The sequence below is a fragment of the Convolutriloba macropyga genome, chromosome 15, assembly GCF_964194025.1.
Source record: "Convolutriloba macropyga chromosome 15, txConMacr16.3, whole genome shotgun sequence".
NCBI lineage: Eukaryota > Metazoa > Xenacoelomorpha > Acoela > Convolutidae > Convolutriloba > Convolutriloba macropyga.
Genome location: NC_134482.1, coordinates 37229159 through 37249560, shown reverse-complemented (window position 1 = coordinate 37249560; position 20402 = coordinate 37229159). Strand labels below are relative to the sequence as shown.

The 20402-nt window shown below is 34.6% G+C and overlaps 1 protein-coding gene across 1 annotated transcript in view; it reads right to left on the bottom strand.

Moving 5' to 3' along the window:
* Positions 1–20402, bottom strand: part of LOC142354382 (myophilin-like) — an 86748-nt gene that overhangs the window by 49431 nt on the left and 16915 nt on the right. The window contains exon 2 of the mRNA XM_075406661.1: positions 15640–15725. Within this exon, the coding sequence (XP_075262776.1) occupies positions 15640–15725 (86 nt within the window). The remainder of the gene's footprint in view (positions 1–15639; positions 15726–20402) is intronic.

Sequence of the window (20402 nt, the reverse complement as noted above, 5' to 3'; positions counted from 1 at the left end):
TTGCCTAGAAAAAAAGTTAGTTTTTCATACGGAAATTTGCTATTATTTCGAATAATTTTGCGATTATAATTTTAAAAATAGGTCTTTTTCGTCGGGTCAAGGAGTTGTTGAAATGGGACCAAACTGGATACAGAGTATCCCCAGTGTATGTAGAGTGTAAAACAAAAGGAATTTTTGCTATAGCTTGCCTAGGAAAAAAGTTAGTTTCTCATACGGAAATGTGCAATTATTTCAAATAAATATTTTCAAAAATAGGTATATTTCGTCAGGTTGAGGAGCTGTCCAAATCGAACAAAACTCGGTATGGCGTATCCCAAGTTTATTTAGAATCTAAAACGAAAAGAATTTTTGCTATAGCTTGCCTAGGAAAAAAGTTAGTTTTCATACGCAAAGTTGCGAATTTCGCGAATGGCGAACTTTAAAAATAAGTCTTTTTTATCGGGTCAAGAAGTTGTTCAAATCAATTCAAACTCGGTATGGAGCATCCCCTGTATAAATAGAGTTTAAAACAAAAAGAATTTTTGCTATTGCTTGACTAGCAAAAAAGTTAGTTTTTCATACGGAAAGTTGCAATTAATTCGAATAAATTGCAATTATTGAATTTTAAAAATAGGTCTATTTGGTCGGATCAAGGAGTTACTGAAATCAATCCAAACTTGGTAAGAAGTATCTCTATGGAGTATCCCAAGTGTATATAGAATCTACAACGAAAAGAATTTCTGCTATAGCTTGCCTAGGAAAAAAGTTAGTTTTTCATACGGCAATTTGCGAATGTCGCAAATAACGAATTTTAAAAATAGGTCTTTTTGATCGGGTCAAGGAGTTGTCCAAATCTAACCAAATTTGGTATGGGGTATCCCATTTGTAGTTAGAGTCTAGCACAGAAAGAATTTTTGCTATAGCTTGCCTAGGAAAAAAGTTAGTTGTTCATACGGAAATTTGCGAATTTCGCAAATAACGAATTTTAAAAATAGGTCTTTTTGATCGGGTCAAGGAGTTGTCCAAATCGAACCAAGCTCAGTATCGAGTATCCCATGGGTAACTAGAGTCTAAAACAAAAAGAATTTTTGCTATAACTTGCCTAGGAAAAAAGTTAGTTTTTCATACGGAAATGTGCAATTATTTCAAATAAATATTTTCAAAAATAGGTATATTTCGTCAGGTTGAGGAGCTGTCCAAATCGAACGAAACTCGGTATGGCGAATCCCAAGTTTATATAGAATCTAAAACGAAAAGAATTTTTGCTATAGCTTGCCTAGGAAAAAAGTTAGTTCTCATACGCAAAGTTGCGAATTTCGCGAATGGCGAATTTTAAAAATAAGTCTTTTTTATCGGGTCAAGAAGTTGTTCAAATCAATTCAAACTCGGTATGGAGCATCCCCTGTATAAATAGAGTTTAAAACAAAAAGAATTTTTGCTATTGCTTGACTAGCAAAAAAGTTAGTTTTTCATACGGAAAGTTGCAATTATTTCGAATAAATTGCAATTATTGAATTTTAAAAATAGGTCTATTTGTTTGGTCGGATCGAGGAGTTATTGAAATTAATCCAAACTTGGTATGAGGTATCTCCTGTGTACCTAGAGTCTAAAACAAAAAGAATTTTTGCTATAGCTTGCCTAGGAAAAAAGTTAGTTTTTCATACGGAAATTTGCTATTATTTCGAATAAATTTGCGATTAAAATTTTAAAAATAGGTCTTTTTCGTCGGGTCAAGGAGTTGTTGAAATGGGACCAAACTGGATACAGAGTATCCCCAGTGAATGTAGAGTGTAAAACAAAAGGAATTTTTGCTATAGCTTGCCTAGGAAAAAAGTTAGTTTTTCATACGGAAATTTGCTATTATTTCGAATAATTTTGCGATTATAATTTTAAAAATAGGTCTTTTTCGTCGGGTCAAGGAGTTGTTGAAATGGGACCAAACTGGATACAGAGTATCCCCAGTGTATGTAGAGTGTAAAACAAAAGGAATTTTTGCTATAGCTTGCCTAGGAAAAAAGTTAGTTTTTCATACGGAAATGTGCAATTATTTCAAATAAATATTTTCAAAAATAGGTATATTTCGTCAGGTTGAGGAGCTGTCCAAATCAAACCAAACTCGGCATGGAGTATCCCAAGTGTATATAGAATCTACAACGAAAAGAATTTTTGCTATAGCTCGCCTAGGAAAAAAGTTAGTTTTTCATACGGAAAGTTGCAATTATTTCGTTTAAAATGCAATTATTGAATTTTAAAAATTGGTCTATTTCGTCGAATCAAGGAGTTGTCCACATCGAACCAAACTCCGCATGGAGTATCCCCTGTTTACCTAGAGTCTAAAACAAAAAGAATTTTTGCTATAGCTTGCCTAGGAAAAAAGTTAGTTTTTCATACGGAAAGTTGCGATTATTTCGTTTAAATTGCAATTATTGAATTTTAAAAATTGGTCTATTTCGTCGAATCAAGGAGTTGTCCAAATCGAACCAAACTCGGCATGGAGTATCCCCTGTTTACCTAGAGTCTAAAACAAAAAGAATTTTTGCTATAGCTTGCCTAGGAAAAAAGTTAGTTTTTCATACGGAAATTTGCTATTATTTCGAATAAATTTGCGATTATAATTTTTAAAATAGGTATTTTTCGTCGAGTCAAGGAGTTGTTGAAATGGGACCAAACTGGATACAGATTATCCCACGTGTATGTAGAGTGTAAAATAAAAGGAATTTTTGCTATAGCTTGCCTAGAAAAAAAGTTAGTTTTTCATACGGAAATTTGCTATTATTTCGAATAATTTTGCGATTATAATTTTAAAAATAGGTCTTTTTCGTCGGGTCAAGGAGTTGTTGAAATGGGACCAAACTGGATACAGAGTATCCCCAGTGTATGTAGAGTGTAAAACAAAAGGAATTTTTGCTATAGCTTGCCTAGGAAAAAAGTTAGTTTCTCATACGGAAATGTGCAATTATTTCAAATAAATATTTTCAAAAATAGGTATATTTCGTCAGGTTGAGGAGCTGTCCAAATCGAACAAAACTCGGTATGGCGTATCCCAAGTTTATATAGAATCTAAAACGAAAAGAATTTTTGCTATAGCTTGCCTAGGAAAAAAGTTAGTTTTCATACGCAAAGTTGCGAATTTCGCGAATGGCGAATTTTAAAAATAAGTCTTTTTTATCGGGTCAAGAAGTTGTTCGAATCAATTCAAACTCGGTATGGAGCATCCCCTGTATAAATAGAGTTTAAAACAAAAAGAATTTTTGCTATTGCTTGACTAGCAAAAAAGTTAGTTTTTCATACGGAAAGTTGCAATTAATTCGAATAAATTGCAATTATTGAATTTTAAAAATAGGTCTATTTGGTCGGATCAAGGAGTTACTGAAATCAATCCAAACTTGGTAAGAAGTATCTCTATGGAGTATCCCAAGTGTATATAGAATCTACAACGAAAAGAATTTCTGCTATAGCTTGCCTAGGAAAAAAGTTAGTTTTTCATACGGCAATTTGCGAATGTCGCAAATAACGAATTTTAAAAATAGGTCTTTTTGATCGGGTCAAGGAGTTGTCCAAATCTAACCAAATTTGGTATGGGGTATCCCATTTGTAGTTAGAGTCTAGCACAGAAAGAATTTTTGCTATAGCTTGCCTAGGAAAAAAGTTAGTTGTTCATACGGAAATTTGCGAATTTCGCAAATAACGAATTTTAAAAATAGGTCTTTTTGATCGGGTCAAGGAGTTGTCCAAATCGAACCAGCTCAGTATCGAGTATCCCATGGGTAACTAGAGTCTAAAACAAAAAGAATTTTTGCTATAACTTGCCTAGGAAAAAAGTTAGTTTTTCATACGGAAATGTGCAATTATTTCATATAAATATTTTCAAAAATAGGTATATTTCGTCAGGTTGAGGAGCTGTCCAAATCGAACGAAACTCGGTATGGCGAATCCCAAGTTTATATAGAATCTAAAACAAAAAGAATTTTTGCTATAGCTTGCCTAGGAAAAAAGTTAGTTTTCATACGCAAAGTTGCGAATTTCGCGAATGGCGAATTTTAAAAATAAGTCTTTTTTATCGGGTCAAGAAGTTGTTCAAATCAATTCAAACTCGGTTTGGAGCTTCCCCTGTATAAATAGAGTTTAAAACAAAAAGAATTTTTGCTATTGCTTGACTAGCAAAAAAGTTAGTTTTTCATACGGAAAGTTGCAATTATTTCGAATAAATTGCAATTATTGAATTTTTAAAATAGGTCTATTTGTTTGGTCGGATCAAGGAGTTATTGAAATTAATCCAAACTTGGTATGAGGTATCTCCTGTGTACCTAGAGTCTAAAACAAAAAGAATTTTTGCTATAGCTTGCCTAGGAAAAAAGTTAGTTTTTCATACGGAAATTTGCTATTATTTCGAATAAATTTGCGATTAAAATTTTAAAAATAGGTCTTTTTCGTCGGGTCAAGGAGTTGTTGAAATGGGACCAAACTGGATACAGAGTATCCCCAGTGTATGTAGAGTGTAAAACAAAAGGAATTTTTGCTATAGCTTGCCTAGGAAAAAAGTTAGTTTTTCATACGGAAATGTGCAATTATTTCAAATAAATATTTTCAAAAATAGGTATATTTCGTCAGGTTGAGGAGCTGTCCAAATCGAACAAAACTCGGTATTGCGTATCCCAAGTTTATATAGAATCTAAAACGAAAAGAATTTTTGCTATATCTTGCCTAGGAAAAAAGTTAGTTTTCATACGCAAAGTTGCGAATTTCGCGAATGGCGAATTTTAAAAATAAGTCTTTTTTATCGGGTCAAGAAGTTGTTCAAATCAATTCAAACTCGGTATGGAGCATCCCCTGTATAAATAGAGTTTAAAACAAAAAGAATTTTTGCTATGGCTTGACTAGCAAAAAAGTTAGTTTTTCATACGGAAAGTTGCAATTATTTCGAATAAATTGCAATTATTGAATTTTAAAAATAGGTCTATTTGGTCGGATCAAGGAGTTACTGAAATCAATCCAAACTTGGTAAGAAGTATCTCTATGGAGTATCCCAAGTGTATATAGAATCTACAACGAAAAGAATTTCTGCTATAGCTTGCCTAGGAAAAAAGTTAGTTTTTCATACCGCAATTTGCGAATGTCGCAAATAACGAATTTTAAAAATAGGTCTTTTTGATCGGGTCAAGGAGTTGTCCAAATCTAACCAAATTTGGTATGGGGTATCCCATTTGTAGTTAGAGTCTAGCACAGAACGAATTTTTGCTATAGCTTGGCTAGGAAAAAAGTTAGTTGTTCATACGGAAATTTGCGAATTTCGCAAATAACGAATTTTAAAAATAGGTCTTTTTGATCGGGTCAAGGAGTTGTCCAAATCGAACCAAGCTCGGTATCGAGTATCCCATGGGTAACTAGAGTCTAAAACAAAAAGAATTTTTGCTATAACTTGCCTAGGAAAAAAGTTAGTTTTTCATACGGAAATGTGCAATTATTTCAAATAAATATTTTCAAAAATAGGTATATTTCGTCAGGTTGAGGAGCTGTCCAAATCGAACGAAACTCGGTATGGCGAATCCCAAGTTTATATAGAATCTAAAACGAAAAGAATTTTTGCTATAGCTTGCCTAGGAAAAAAGTTAGTTTTCATACGCAAAGTTGCGAATTTCGCGAATGGCAAATTTTAAAAATAAGTCTTTTTTATCGGGTCAAGAAGTTGTTCAAATCAATTCAAACTCGGTATGGAGCATCCCCTGTATAAATAGAGTTTAAAACAAAAAGAATTTTTGCTATTGCTTGACTAGCAAAAAAGTTAGTTTTTCATACGGAAAGTTGCAATTATTTCGAATAAATTGCAATTATTGAATTTTAAAAATAGGTCTATTTGTTTGGTCGGATCAAGGAGTTATTGAAATTAATCCAAACTTGGTATGAGGTATCTCCTGTGTACCTAGAGTCTAAAACAAAAAGAATTTTTGCTATAGCTTGCCTAGGAAAAAAGTTAGTTTTTCATACGGAAATTTGCTATTATTTCGAATAAACTGGGGATTAAAATTTTAAAAATAGGTCTTTTTCGTCGGGTCAAGGAGTTGTTGAAATGGGACCAAACTGGATACAGAGTATCCCCAGTGTATGTAGAGTGTAAAACAAAAGGAATTTTTGCTATAGCTTGCCTAGGAAAAAAGTTAGTTTTTCATACGGAAATTTGCTATTATTTCGAATAATTTTGCGATTATAATTTTAAAAATAGGTCTTTTTCGTCGGGTCAAGGAGTTGTTGAAATGGGACCAAACTGGGTGTGGAGTATCCCATGTGTATCTAGATTGCAAAACAAAAATAATTTTTGCTATAGCTTGCCTAGGAAAAAAGTTAGTTTTTCATACGGAAATTTGCGAATTTCGCAAATAACGAATTTTAAAAATAGGTCTTTTTGATCAGGTCAAGGAGTTGTCCAAATCTAACCAAACTTAATATGGGGTATCCCATTTGTAGTTAGAGTCTAGCACAGAAAGAATTTTTGCTATAGCTTGCCCAGGAAAAAAGTTAGTTTTTCATAGGGAAATTTGCGAATTTCGCAAACAACGAATTTTAAAAATAGGTCTTTTTGATCGGGTCAAGGAGTTGTCCAAATCTAACCAAACTTGGTATGGGGTATCCCATGTGTAGTTAGAGTCTAGCACAAAAAGAATTTTTGATATAGCTTGCCTAGGAGAAAAGTTAGTTTTTCATACGGAAAGTTGCGATTATTTCGTTTAAATTGCAATTATTGAATTTTAAAAAAAAGTCTATTTCGTCAGGTCGAGGAGTTGTCCAAATCGAACGAAACTCGGCATGGAGTATCCCAAGTGTATGTAGAATCTACAACGAAAAGAATTTCTGCTATAGCTTGCCTAGGAAAAAAGTTAGTTTTTCATACGGCAATTTGCGAATTTCGCAAATAACGAATTTTAAAAATAGGTCTTTTTGATCGGGTCAAGGAGTTGTCCAAATCTAACCAAACTTGGTATGGGGTATCCCATTTGTAGTTAGAGTCTAGCACAGAAAGAATTTTTGCTATAGCTTGCCTAGGAAAAAAATTAGTTTTTCATACGGAAATTTGCGAATTTCGCAAATAACGAATTTTAAAAATAGGTCTTTTTGATCGGGTCAAGGAGTTGTCCAAATCTAACCAAACATGTTATGGGGTATCCCATGTGTAGTTAGAGTCTAGCACAAAAAAAACTTTTGATATAGCTTGCCTAGGAGAAAAGTTAGTTTTTCATACGGAAAGTTGCGATTTTTTCGTTTAAATTGCAATTATTGAAATTTAAAAATAGGTCTATTTCGTCAGGTCGGGGAGTTGTTGTGAAATGGGACCAAACTGGGTATGGAGTGTCCCCAATGTATGTAGAGTGTAAAACAAAAGGAATTTTTGCTATAGCTTGCCTAGGAAGAAAGTTAGTTTTTCATACGGAAATTTGCGAATTTCGCAAATAACGAATTTTAAAAATAGGTCTTTTTGATCGGGTCAAGGAGTTGTCCAAATCTAACCAAACTTGATATGGGGTATTCCATTTGTAGTTAGAGTCTAGCACAGAAAAAATTTTTGCTATAGCTTGCCTAGGAAAAAAGTTAGTTTTTCATACGGAAATTTGCGAATTTCGCAAATAACGAATTTTAAAAATAGGTCTTTTTCGTCGGGTCAAGGAGTTGTTGAAATGGGACCAAACTGGGTATGGAGTATCCCCAGTGTATGTAGAGTGTAAAACAAAAAAAATTTTTGCTATAGCTTGCCTAGAAAGAAAGTTAGTTTTTCATACGGAAATTTGCTATTATTTCGAATAATTTTGCGATTATAATTTTAAAAATAGGTCTTTTTCGTCGGGTCAAGGAGTTGTTGAAATGGGACCAAACTGGGTATGGAGTATCCCACATGTATCTAGATTGTAAAACAAAAAGAATTTTTGCTATAGCTTGCCTAGGAAAGAAGTTAGTTTTTCATACGGAAATTTGCGAATTTCGCAAATAACGAATTTTAAAAATAGGTCTTTTTGATCAGGTCAAGGAGTTGTCCAAATCTAACCAAATTTGATATGGGGTATCACATTTGTAGTTAGAGTCTAGCACAGAAAGAATTTTTGCTATAGCTTGCCCAGGAAAAAAGTTAATTTTTCATACGGAAATTTGCGAATTTCGCAAATAACGAATTTTAAAAATAGGTCTTTTTGATCGGGTCAAGGAGTTGTCCAAATCTAACCAAACTTGGTATGGGGTATTCCATGTGTAGTTAGAGTCTTGCACAAAAAGAATTTTTGATATAGCTTGCCTAGGAGAAAAGTTAGTTTTTCATACGGAAAGTTGCGATTATTTCGTTTAAATTGCAATTATTGAATTTTAAAAATAGGTCTATTTTGTCAGGTCGAGGAGTTGTCCAAATCGAACGAAACTCAGTATGGAGTATCCCAAGTGTAAATAGAATCTACAGCGAAAAGCATTTCTGCTATAGCTTTCCTAGGAAAAAAATTAGTTTTTCATACGGAAATTTGCGAATTTCGCAAATAACGAATTTTAAAAATAGGTCTTTTTGATCGGGTCAAGGAGTTGTCCAAATCTAACCAAACTTGGTATGGGGTATCCCATTTGTAGTTAGAGTCTAGCACAGAAGGAATTTTTGCTATAGCTTGCCTAGGAAAAAAGTTAGTTTTTCATACGGAAATTTGCGAATTTCGCAAATAACAAATTTTAAAAATAGGTCTTTTTGATCGGGTCAAGGAGTTGTCCAAATCTAACCAAACTTGGTATGGGGTATCCCATGTGTAGTTAGAGTCTAGCACAAAAAAAAATTTGATATAGCTTGCCTAGGAGAAAAGTTAGTTTTTCATACGGAAAGTTGCGATTATTTCGTTTAAATTGCAATTATTGAATTTTAAAAATAGGTCTATTTCGTCAGGTCGAGGAGTTGTACAAATCGAACGAAACTCGGTATGGAGTATCCCAAGTGTATATAGAATCTACAACGAAAAGAATTTCTGCTATAGCTTGCCTGGGAAAAAAGTTAGTTTTTCATACGGAAATTTGCGAATTTCGCAAATAACGAATTTTAAAAATAGGTCTTTTTGATCGGGTCAAGGAGTTGTCCAAATCCAATCAAACTTGGTATGGGGTATCCAATGTGTAGTTAGAGTCTAGCACAAAAAGAATTTTTGATATAGCTTGCCTAGGAGAAAAGTTAGTTTTTCATACGGAAAGTTGCGATTATTTCGTTTAAATTGCAATTATTGAATTTTAAAAATAGGTCTATTTCGTCAGGTCGAGGAGTTGTCCAAATGGAACGAAACTCGGAATGGAGTATCCCAAGTGTATATAGAATCTACAACGAAAAGGATTTCTGCTATAGCTTGCCTAGGAAAAAAGTTAGTTTTTCATACGGAAATTTGCGAATTTCGCAAATAACGAATTTTAAAAATAGGTCTTTTTGATCGGGTCAAGGAGTTGTCCAAATCTAACCAAACTTGGTATGGGGTATCCCATGTGAAGTTAGAGTCTAGCACAAAAAGAATTTTTGATATAGCTTGCCTAGGAGAAAAGTTAGTTTTTCATACGGAAAGTTGCGATTATTTCGTTTAAATTGCAATTATTGAATTTTAAAAATAGGTCTATTTCGTCAGGTCGAGGAGTTGTCCAAATCGAACGAAACTCGGTATGGAGTATCCCAAGTGTATATAGAATCTACAACGAAAAGAATTTCTGCTATAGCTTGCCTAGGAAAAAAGTTAGTTTTTCATACGGCAATTTGCGAATTTCGCAAATAACGAATTTTAAAATTAGGTCTTTTTGATCGGGTCAAGGAGTTGTCCAAATCTAACCAAACTTGGTATGGGGTATCCCATTTGTAGTTAGAGTCTAGCACAGAAAGAATTTTTGCTATAGCTTGCCTAGGAAAAAAGTTAGTTGTTCATACGGAAATTTGCGAATTTCCCAAATAACGAATTTTAAAAATAGGTCTTTTTGATCGGGTCAAGGAGTTGTCCAAATCCAATCAAACTTGGTATGGGGTATCCCATGTGTAGTTAGAGTCTAGCACAAAAAGAATTTTTGATATAGCTTGCCTAGAAGAAAAGTTAGTTTTTCATACGGAAAGTTGCGATTACTTCGTTTAAATTGCAATTATTGAATTCTAAAAATAGGTCTATTTCGTCAGGTCGAGGAGTTGTCCAAATGGAACGAAACTCGGAATGGAGTATCCCAAGTGTATATAGAATCTACAACGAAAAGGATTTCTGCTATAGCTTGCCTAGGAAAAAAGTTAGTTTTTCATACGGAAATTTGCGAATTTCGCAAAAAAGGAATTTTAAAAATAGGTCTTTTTGATCGGGTCAAGGATTGTCCAAATCTAACCAAACTTGGTATGGGGTATCCCATTTGTAGTTAGAGTCTAGCACAGAAAAAATTTTTGCTATAGCTTGCCTAGGAAAAAAGTTAGTTGTTCATACGGAAATTTGCGAATTTCGCAAATAACGAATTTTAAAAACAGGTCTTTTTGATCGGGTCAAGGAGTTGTCCAAACCTAACCAAACTTGGTATGGGGTATCCCATGTGAAGTTAGAGTCTAGCACAAAAAAAATTTTTGATATAGCTTGCCTAGGAGAAAAGTAAGTTTTTCATACGGAAAGTTGCGATTATTTCGTTTAAATTGCAATTATTGAATTTTAAAAATAGGTCTATTTCGTCAGGTCGAGGAGTTGTCCAAATCGAACGAAACTCGGTATGGAGTATCCCAAGTGTATATAGAATCTACAACGAAAAGGATTTCTGCTATAGCTTGCCTAGGAAAAAAGTTAGTTTTTCATACGGAAATTTGCGAATTTCGCAAATAACGAATTTTAAAAATAGGTCTTTTTGATCGGGTCAAGGAGTTGTCCAAATCTAACCAAACTTGGTATGGGGTATCCCATGTGAAGTTAGAGTCTAGCACAAAAAGAATTTTTGATATAGCTTGCCTAGGAGAAAAGTTAGTTTTTCATTACGGAAAGTTGCGATTATTTCGTTTAAATTGCAATTATTGAATTTTAAAAATAGGTCTATTTCGTCAGGTCGAGGAGTTGTCCAAATCGAACGAAACTCGGTATGGAGTATCCCAAGTGTATATAGAATCTACAACGAAAAGAATTTCTGCTATAGCTTGCCTAGGAAAAAAGTTAGTTTTTCATACGGCAATTTGCGAATTTCGCAAATAACGAATTTTAAAAATAGGTCTTTTTGATCGGGTCAAGGAGTTGTCCAAATCTAACCAAACTTGGTATGGGGTATCCCATTTGTAGTTAGAGTCTAGCACAGAAAGAATTTTTGCTATAGCTTGCCTAGGAAAAAAGTTAGTTGTTCATACGGAAATTTGCGAATTTCGCAAATAACGAATTTTAAAAATAGGTCTTTTTGATCGGGTCAAGGAGTTGTCCAAATCCAATCAAACTTGGTATGGGGTATCCCATGTGTAGTTAGAGTCTAGCACAAAAAGAATTTTTGATATAGCTTGCCTAGGAGAAAAGTTAGTTTTTCATACGGAAAGTTGCGATTACTTCGTTTAAATTGCAATTATTGAATTCTAAAAATAGGTCTATTTCGTCAGGTCGAGGAGTTGTCCAAATGGAACGAAACTCGGAATGGAGTATCCCAAGTGTATATAGAATCTACAACGAAAAGGATTTCTGCTATAGCTTGCCTAGGAAAAAAGTTAGTTTTTCATACGGAAATTTGCGAATTTCGCAAAAAAGGAATTTTAAAAATAGGTCTTTTTGATCGGGTCAAGGATTGTCCAAATCTAACCAAACTTGGTATGGGGTATCCCATTTGTAGTTAGAGTCTAGCACAGAAAAAATTTTTGCTATAGCTTGCCTAGGAAAAAAGTTAGTTGTTCATACGGAAATTTGCGAATTTCGCAAATAACGAATTTTAAAAACAGGTCTTTTTGATCGGGTCAAGGAGTTGTCCAAACCTAACCAAACTTGGTATGGGGTATCCCATGTGAAGTTAGAGTCTAGCACAAAAAAAATTTTTGATATAGCTCGCCTAGGAGAAAAGTAAGTTTTTCATACGGAAAGTTGCGATTATTTCGTTTAAATTGCAATTATTGAATTTTAAAAATAGGTCTATTTCGTCAGGTCGAGGAGTTGTCCAAATCGAACGAAACTCGGTATGGAGTATCCCAAGTGTATATAGAATCTACAACGAAAAGAATTTCTGCTATAGCTTGCCTAGGAAAAAAGTTAGTTTTTCATACGGCAATTTGCGAATTTCGCAAATAACGAATTTTAAAAATAGGTCTTTTTGATCGGGTCAAGGAGTTGTCCAAATCTAACCAAACTTGGTATGGGGTATCCCATTTGTAGTTAGAGTCTAGCACAGAAAAAAATTTTGCTATAGCTTGCCTAGGAAAAAAGTTAGTTGTTCATACGGAAATTTGCGAATTTCGCAAATAACGAATTTTAAAAACAGGTCTTTTTGATCGGGTCAAGGAGTTGTCCAAACCTAACCAAACTTGGTATGGGGTATCCCATGTGTAGTTAGAGTCTAGCACATAAAGAATTTTTGCTATATTTTGCCCTGGAAAAAGGTTAGTTTCGCGTACGGTTTTTTTTAAGAAAATAATCAAAAATATAGAGTTAAAAATGGGTGGGACGCCTTTCGGGCGTCAAGATTTTTCGGTGCTCTCCCTCTCCTCTCCCCTCGATCTCTCGCCCCTGTTTTCGTCTCTCGTTCGTCTCTCGCTCGTGTCTCGCGTTCTCTCGCTCGTCTGTCGCTCGTCTCGCGTTCTCTCGCTCGTCTCTCGCTCGTCTCGCGTTCTCTCGCTCGTCTCTCGCGTTGTCTCGCTTCGGTCTTCTGGTTTGAGTCTATGATGTGTGTTTATGATGTATGATATATGTTTATGTTGCTTTCAGCTTTCTTGAATGAGTGTCAAAAAAATGTCTTATCAAAAAAAAGTCTGATCAAAAAAAAGTCTTATTAGAGGTTTATTTTATTCTTAATACTGATAGATAGACACCTAGAATTTTGCTCACGCCAGCAAAAAAGGATGTCTACTATTAGTATAAAGATGTTCATGTACCTCACGTAAAAAAGACTTTATATGTGGATTTGTGGACTCATGGAACCCTGGCATCTTCATCTTCAATGGGCGTCTACAAGCATAAGGTTAGTTTTTTAGTCTGGACATGAACGCACGAATTTTTGTGCGTTCATGATCAGACTCTCGTACGAGAGTCTGATCATGAACGCACAAAAATTCGTGCGTTCATGTCCAGACTCTCGTACGACAGTCTGATCATGAACGCACTAAAATTCGTGCGTTCATGTCCAGACTTTCGTGCGTTCATGTCCAGACTTTCGTGCGTTCGACAGACTTTCGTGCGTTCATGTTCAGACTTTCGTGCGTTCATGTCCAGACTTTCGTGCGTTCGACAGACTTTCGTGCGTTCATGTTCAGACTTTCGTGCATTTTTTGATGTTTCCAGACTATGTAATTTTGAACGCACGACGCCCCCCTCGTGCGTTCGTCTTCGGTCTGGACATACTTGCTTCCGTCTGGGACCTCAACCTGGGAATGCTTTTGTATTTTAGAAGGTGGTTTTTCTCGATGTCCAATTGCGATAAGGCAATATCAAATTGCTTGCTTAAGTTATATTTTGTCGATTATACTTCCAAATAATGCGGTGAATTTTTATCCTGATACGCGGGACAGAACGCTGCTTGCGTACTTGAAAATTGGCCTGCGTAAGTTGCAAAATTGGTGCGTACATTGGGCAGATTTATTTGTACCGAGCGTAAGACTTTTGTGTCAATTTTGCGCAATGAAAAATATTTTTCTTGCCCTAGTTTAAGCTATATGTGAAATTTGAAAGTATTTATTAGAATTTTGCAAATTTTGTAAAATATTGCATTAATTTTACAGATATTTGCAAACAGGTCTGAATTTTTTGTCCCTAATCGTTAGTAGTTGGCCTTGAATGGTTATTTGACCACACATATCGTTTACAGGGTGTTCTTTAAACATTTCTTAATTGAATTCAGCCATCTCTGAGAAATGGTTAGGAAAGCAACCCATTTTGCTAAATTAAACAGCGCTCGACCGGAACGAACCCAGCCGATCGTTTGCAAATTTTTGCAAAATTAACGTTATTTGGCAAAATTTTGCAAATTTAACCCTCTGAAGAGATTATTTGCAATTTTTGACAAATTTGGTCCTATCGAGCAAAAATTGGCAAATGTTTGCAAATTTGGCATTAGTTTTGAACTAGGGTGAGTAGTTTCAAAGCACCATAGCCGCTGCGTTGATCACAGTCTCAGAACATGGCACATGAAAAGACCAAGAGCGACCAATAATGGCAATAATGGACAAGAAAAAAATGTGCTCGAATTGAATAGCTTGTGGGTTGTTTTTAGCTCAACTTTGGCGAACATCTGGACTCAAAAGTTTCAAACTGAACTTTTTTCTCAAATTTCATGCTCGACTTGATTCAATTTTATCATGATGGACTCTACTTGATTTCGACCTGAATTATTATACTGAAGTAAATACGAAGGTTGGGTCGAGCTAAGGTTTAATAACGAGTTGACGGAATGTCTTATCACAATTCTGGACTTTTACGTCAACATTTTTTCGTAAAATTATATTACTTACTAATCCTTAGTTAGCGTGTATGCTCATTCATCTGTTGAACTTCTTAAGAACTAATATTATATCATTATTCTGTTTTAAAGAATCAGTCTTTCTTAAATTTGGGATAGAACACCAATCGGAAATGCCACAATTTATAATGGCTAATGAGGAAGAGACTATTACAAATACTTGACCCTCATTTAATCAGTCAAGTTATGTGGTAATTTAGTCTCTGTTTTACCATATCTATGCAGAAACAAAATTAAAACAATATCAGCTTCGCAACAACAGCAGACTTTTGAAAAGACTGTAGCTCCGCCCCCGACGGATAAATTGTTCTTAATTTAATGTTATTTAACTACGCACTAAAAAACCATACTTGATCAAAAATGCTCAAGAATATACTTTTCCTCGAGTTTAGGTAGTCCTCGATTTAAAATTTAGTAGTTTTTCGACCTTCCTATTAGAGTTTGTTTATGAATCTTCTTAATGGTAGAGGCCTAAACCTGGGTCCAAAAACATCTACGAGATAAATGGGACCGAAATGCTGACCTAATCCTTATTTATTGTTTTGAGATATGATAAACTCGCGTTCCTGGGTCGAGGTTTGGTCAAAAACTAATTTAAGGCTAACGTTGAATAGCGGCGAAAAAAGAAAACTTTTTTCACCGCAAAGCTCCCGGATCTTGTTGAATGCATTGATAGCGGTGGTTTTTGGTAAGAGTGGCGCTGAATTTTGTATGATTTACAATTTTAGCGGTGAAATTTTTCACCGCATCCTGGTAGCGCTGAAAATTTTTTTTATCGCATTCTGTTGGTAGCGGCGAATTTTTTTCGCCTCTTAAGCGGTGAAAGGAAACTTTCCACCGCTACCAGCAGAATGCGGTGAAAAAAATTCAGAGCTACCAACAGAATGCAGTTAAAAGTTTTTCTTCACAGCATTCATCGCATTGACCGCAAATATTACACTTTTCGATGAAATTCACCGCAAATTTTACATCTTTTAGCTATTTTTAGCGGTGACTCCTCAACCCGGGCTGCTGAAATGTGAGGACTACCTTTCTGACGGTGCCAGGAAACAAGCAGTTGATGAGCAGGCAAAGGTAGACGCCATCCTTGAGTGCTTCCTGCAATTGGTGTGAACCTGAAATTAACCCTCACTGATTGTTCCGATGAATGGCAGAGGAAGCCTCCTGTCACTGACAATAAAAAACACTTCTACTACATGTTAAAAACACTCATGTGCATGTTACAATACACCAAAAGTATACAGTGCCAAAAACTAAAATGCAATGCAGAAGTTGCTATATACATAGCCAGAAGTTGACTTTCATTGTAACCGCCTGTTAGAACTTCTGAAGTTTATCGATTTTATGCAGAGTCACGTGACTTCTGCAGAGTCACGTAAGCTTAATTAAAACACGAATCGAGCACGTTTTAAAATGACGAAAGTCGACGGAAAGTTCATCATTATCATAACTCTTGAAAGATTTAGTTAATTAACTAGGTTTTTACTAGTTCTCAACGTTAGAGTTTGAATCTCATTAAAAGATCTAAGAACTTTGTTGCACATCATGCTAGCCTACCAAAGACTGTTTTTGAACAATTTCAGTTAATGCTGTTACTCGGGGGTTAATTTTCGTCAATTAAAGCATCTATAAATTTATTGGAAGTTTTTAAAATCCTTTAAATCAGAAAAACACGTTTTAATCAGATATGATTAACAATACCTTTAAGACCGTGAAAGTAATATTTTCAGTTAATGGAGTCCGAATTGTTGTAGTAGAGGCAAATTGTTTCAACTCCACCCCTGCAAATAGAGTCAACAGTAAAACTTTTTCATGCTCGTAGGATTTACTATGAAATTTTATCTGTAATTTCCCAAAAGTGACATGAACATAGTAATGGTAAGCCAAAAAAAACAGACTGCAATTTTCAATGATTCAGCGCTGATTTTTGCTGCAAGCAAGGTACGGGCTATGACTGACTGTTTTTTTTTTTTGTTCAAACAACTTGGCCGATCGAAACATTTGTTGTAGAGAGTTATCCACGCATCATCACAATACCATAGTCAACCGTATAAAAGAAGGGAACTTTTAAAATTTCTGTCTGTGTAAAAGAGTAATTGACGGTGAAAATCATGTGAGCATTTCACTTTACGCTGTGATGCTGTTAACAATTGTGGCAACTTTCGGTCAATGTTTAAGATTAAAAATAAGTTAATCTTAAGATTTAACTTTTTTCGGTTAATTTTTGCTCAACTATGTTACAACTTTCAACAATTCTGTGTTTTAGTAGCCAGGTGATGTCTTGGCTATCAGTGGTCTGTCTCATCATGTCTAAAGAATTAAAGAGGTGCGGATTACTATTTAGATTCTCATGTCTTCAGAGCATTTTTTCCTGCTTGTTTTTCCATTCGACTTGTTTCAGATTTTTTTTCTTGTTAATGTCCGACAAAGAATGCTATATGCAAGAGCTTTATAATTGTATAGCAAACTGTTTTCTGAATTTAAATGTGCGCAACTAATGATGTTTTTGACCTTGATACTCTGTGTTTTCAATAAAAAAAATAAAAAAATTTCAGTTTATGCTGTCGTTTGTTTTTTTGTTACTAAACGTCAATACCGACAGTGATAACAAAGTTCTGACTAGGGCAAAATGTATTTATAAATTGTTTTTGGTAAATAGTTTTTGATACGGATTACTTTGAAACTATTTGTTTTCATTTAAGAAACAATTTTTCAAAATTCTTCAATGAATGTTATTTTCTGACAAATTGAATTTTGAAAACTCTCATTGACTGTTATAGTTTTGTAATAATACAGTACTAACAGTTAGTTTTTAGCTAGAAGTTTTTTTACGGTGACAACCGTTTTTACCGTTTTAAAAAAAGAATACAAGTTAACTATGACCGTTTATGCCGTCTTGTCCTTTGACATCATTGTTTAAAGAAATCTCCATAGGTAACAAGTGAAGCATATGTGAAGCTGTAATTGTTTTCGGTTGGTCTCTTGTCGTAGACTTGCGATCCGCGCTTTTTGATTTGAGTAATATAAAAGGATATTTCTGAGTTTTGAATTTGTTTGTCTTGTTTCTACTTTCTTATCGCTTGTAAAGGAAGTTTAGTTACAATCTGATTAGCTCTCTGAGAAAGCATAAGTATGATTTTTTTTATTTTGTATCTCTGACAGAATTTCGGCCTGTACACACTAAATAAAGTTAAGGTATTTTTACATTAACGGAGTTAAGGTAAACCGTTGATAAAGGTAAAGTTAAGGTAAAGTTTACCTAATTTTTACCCTAACTCGAGTTAAGGTAAAAATTTACGTTAACTCTGTTAATGTAAAATTACCTTAACTTTATTACGTTAAGGTAGTGAGGTCTTAACTTTTCAGGTAAAGTTCTGGTAAAGTAAGGGTAGTTAAGGTGAGTTAAGGAAAGGCAAATCTACCTTAACAGTTAAGGTGATTTGGGATGTTTTTTAAGGTAGTGATACCTTAACTTTATTTAGTGTGTACTACTGTTTTTTGTGCTGAGGTAGTATGTTTTATTTCACAATTATTTCGTCGAAATTCGAAACTTACCTAAATTCATTTTTATTGAAAAGAAGTCCTACGTGCTGCTTCCTTCAGAAATGCATGCGCCCATAGCAAGTTTTTTTTAGATCTTTAGTTGGCTTTCCATTTTGATTCCTACTTCAGTGAGTAGGGACTTTTGGTGATACTCCATTAACCTTACGACAATAATATTACGACTGATCATCGATTTGACAAAAATTTCAACGTTATTAGAAGGTCCAATTTGTTATTAATTTCTAATTTCACTGACCGTAAAACTGTTTCTTCAACAATTTGTTTATTTTTTGGAATCTCAGTTTTTCCGGATTACGCTGTTAATTAAATGTAATGGTGTTGGTTTCGTCATGTTCCCGCTTAGTAAAAAAAATTGAATTAGTAGTTGCATTTTCTAAGTTTAATTGGTAGGAAGTGGTTCCCGGGTCGAGGTTTGGTCCAAAAATAATGTAAGATTAGCGGTGAATAGCGGTGAAAAAAACTTGTTTTTCATCGCAAAGCGCCCGCATCTTTTAACGTTGAATGCGGTGAACTTTAGCGCTTTTAGCGGTAAAAATTTTTTTCACCGCATTCACCGTATTTCTTACAAAAAAGAAACTGCCATACACGGGTTCGAACCTCTCACATCCTGCATGTCATCAACTTGTTAGTTCACTGCGCCATCTGCAATTTTGTGATAATTCCTGTAAATTTAAGATAAACGTTGAAATTATCGGTGAATGTTTGTAAGATTTGCGATTTTAGCGGTGAAAATTTTTTTCACCGCAATCTGCTGATAGCGGTGAAATTTTTTTTTCACCGCATTCTGCTGGTAGCGCTGAAAAATTATTTTCCACAGCATTCTGCTGGTGGCGGTGAAAAAATTTCTTTCACCGCTTAAGCGGTGAGAAAAAATTTTTGACTGCTTGAAAGTTTTTTTCACCGCATTCCTCGCATTGAACGCAAATCTTACACTTTACTCAAAATCACCGCAAACTCTATATATTTTAGCGATTTTTAGCGGTGACACCTCGAACCGGGTTGACTGTTTTAATAACAGCAATTTTTTCAACTTTATGAATTTTCAAGGTCAGGAAATAAACCCCCACGGAAAAAAAACCACCTAACTTTAGATAGGAAATAAACCCCCACAGAAAAAAAAACCCACAGAAATAAACCCCCACGGAAATAAACCCCCATTTTAAAACTGAATTTCGGTAGTCAAAATTTGTTGGGTTGTGATGTTTTCATATCAAGTCCCACGGGTCGCTGAGGCATGGCCATGGCCCGCGAGGCATGACCAAACGCGCTAAATGCACAGCTCTTTAATAATAAAGTGGGGGTTTATTTCCGTGGGGGCTTATTTCCGTGGGGGTTTATTTCTGTGGGGGTTTATTTCCTATCTAAAACGAAGTGGGGGTTTCCTTCCGCAGCCGGAATTTTCAGTAGGACGGTAATTTTGGTCTTCTAGTGGTGTTTTTTTCCTTTCCGTCGTACATTATATTTGCCTTGGGTGACCTCTATTTAAGTTTGAGCATTGACAAATTTTATTTAACACAGCCTAGAGTTCAACTTTTTAACTTCTATGCCTACTAAACAATATAAACTGCGAATTTAAAATCTAGTGTAAATTAAGCAGAACACAAGCATTATAATAAAAAAGTTGTCACCTAAAAACATTGCTGTTTAGAATTTTGTTCGAAAAGGCAATAAATGTTGAGAGGTTAATATTATTAAAATTATTTGTAAATTAAATGAAATCTTTTCTCTTCTACTGGACAAAGTGGTAGTGGTTTTGATTTCACATCCGTCATTTTAGTGTTCATTCCAGTGATTAAAGTAAGTTTGATCTCAGTGACTTTAACCCTTTTTTAATCGCGTCTTTTTTCTTTCCAAATTTCATCAAATTTTGAATATCAAAATTTTAGCTAATTTGACATTGAAGGTAGTCTATCTCTGTTTCAATTGGCGGACCATTGTGCCAATAACGTAGTTGAGCGGGATCGGAACATTATGTGATCACACTCATTAGCGAGCCTCCATGTGTAACATTTTTTTGAATTTCGCCCAAATTTAAACAGATTTCAAGTGCATTTTTTTGAATTTGATCAAGTTGATGTCAATCACCATGACCATATCCATATATTCAATTTTTCCGTTTTACTGGATGAAAGTAGTAGATAAAAGGTGTTTAACAACCAAACACTCAACGCTAACTCGTAATCGTGCTTGATTGGTGAACACCTTTTGTCCACTACTACAAATACATA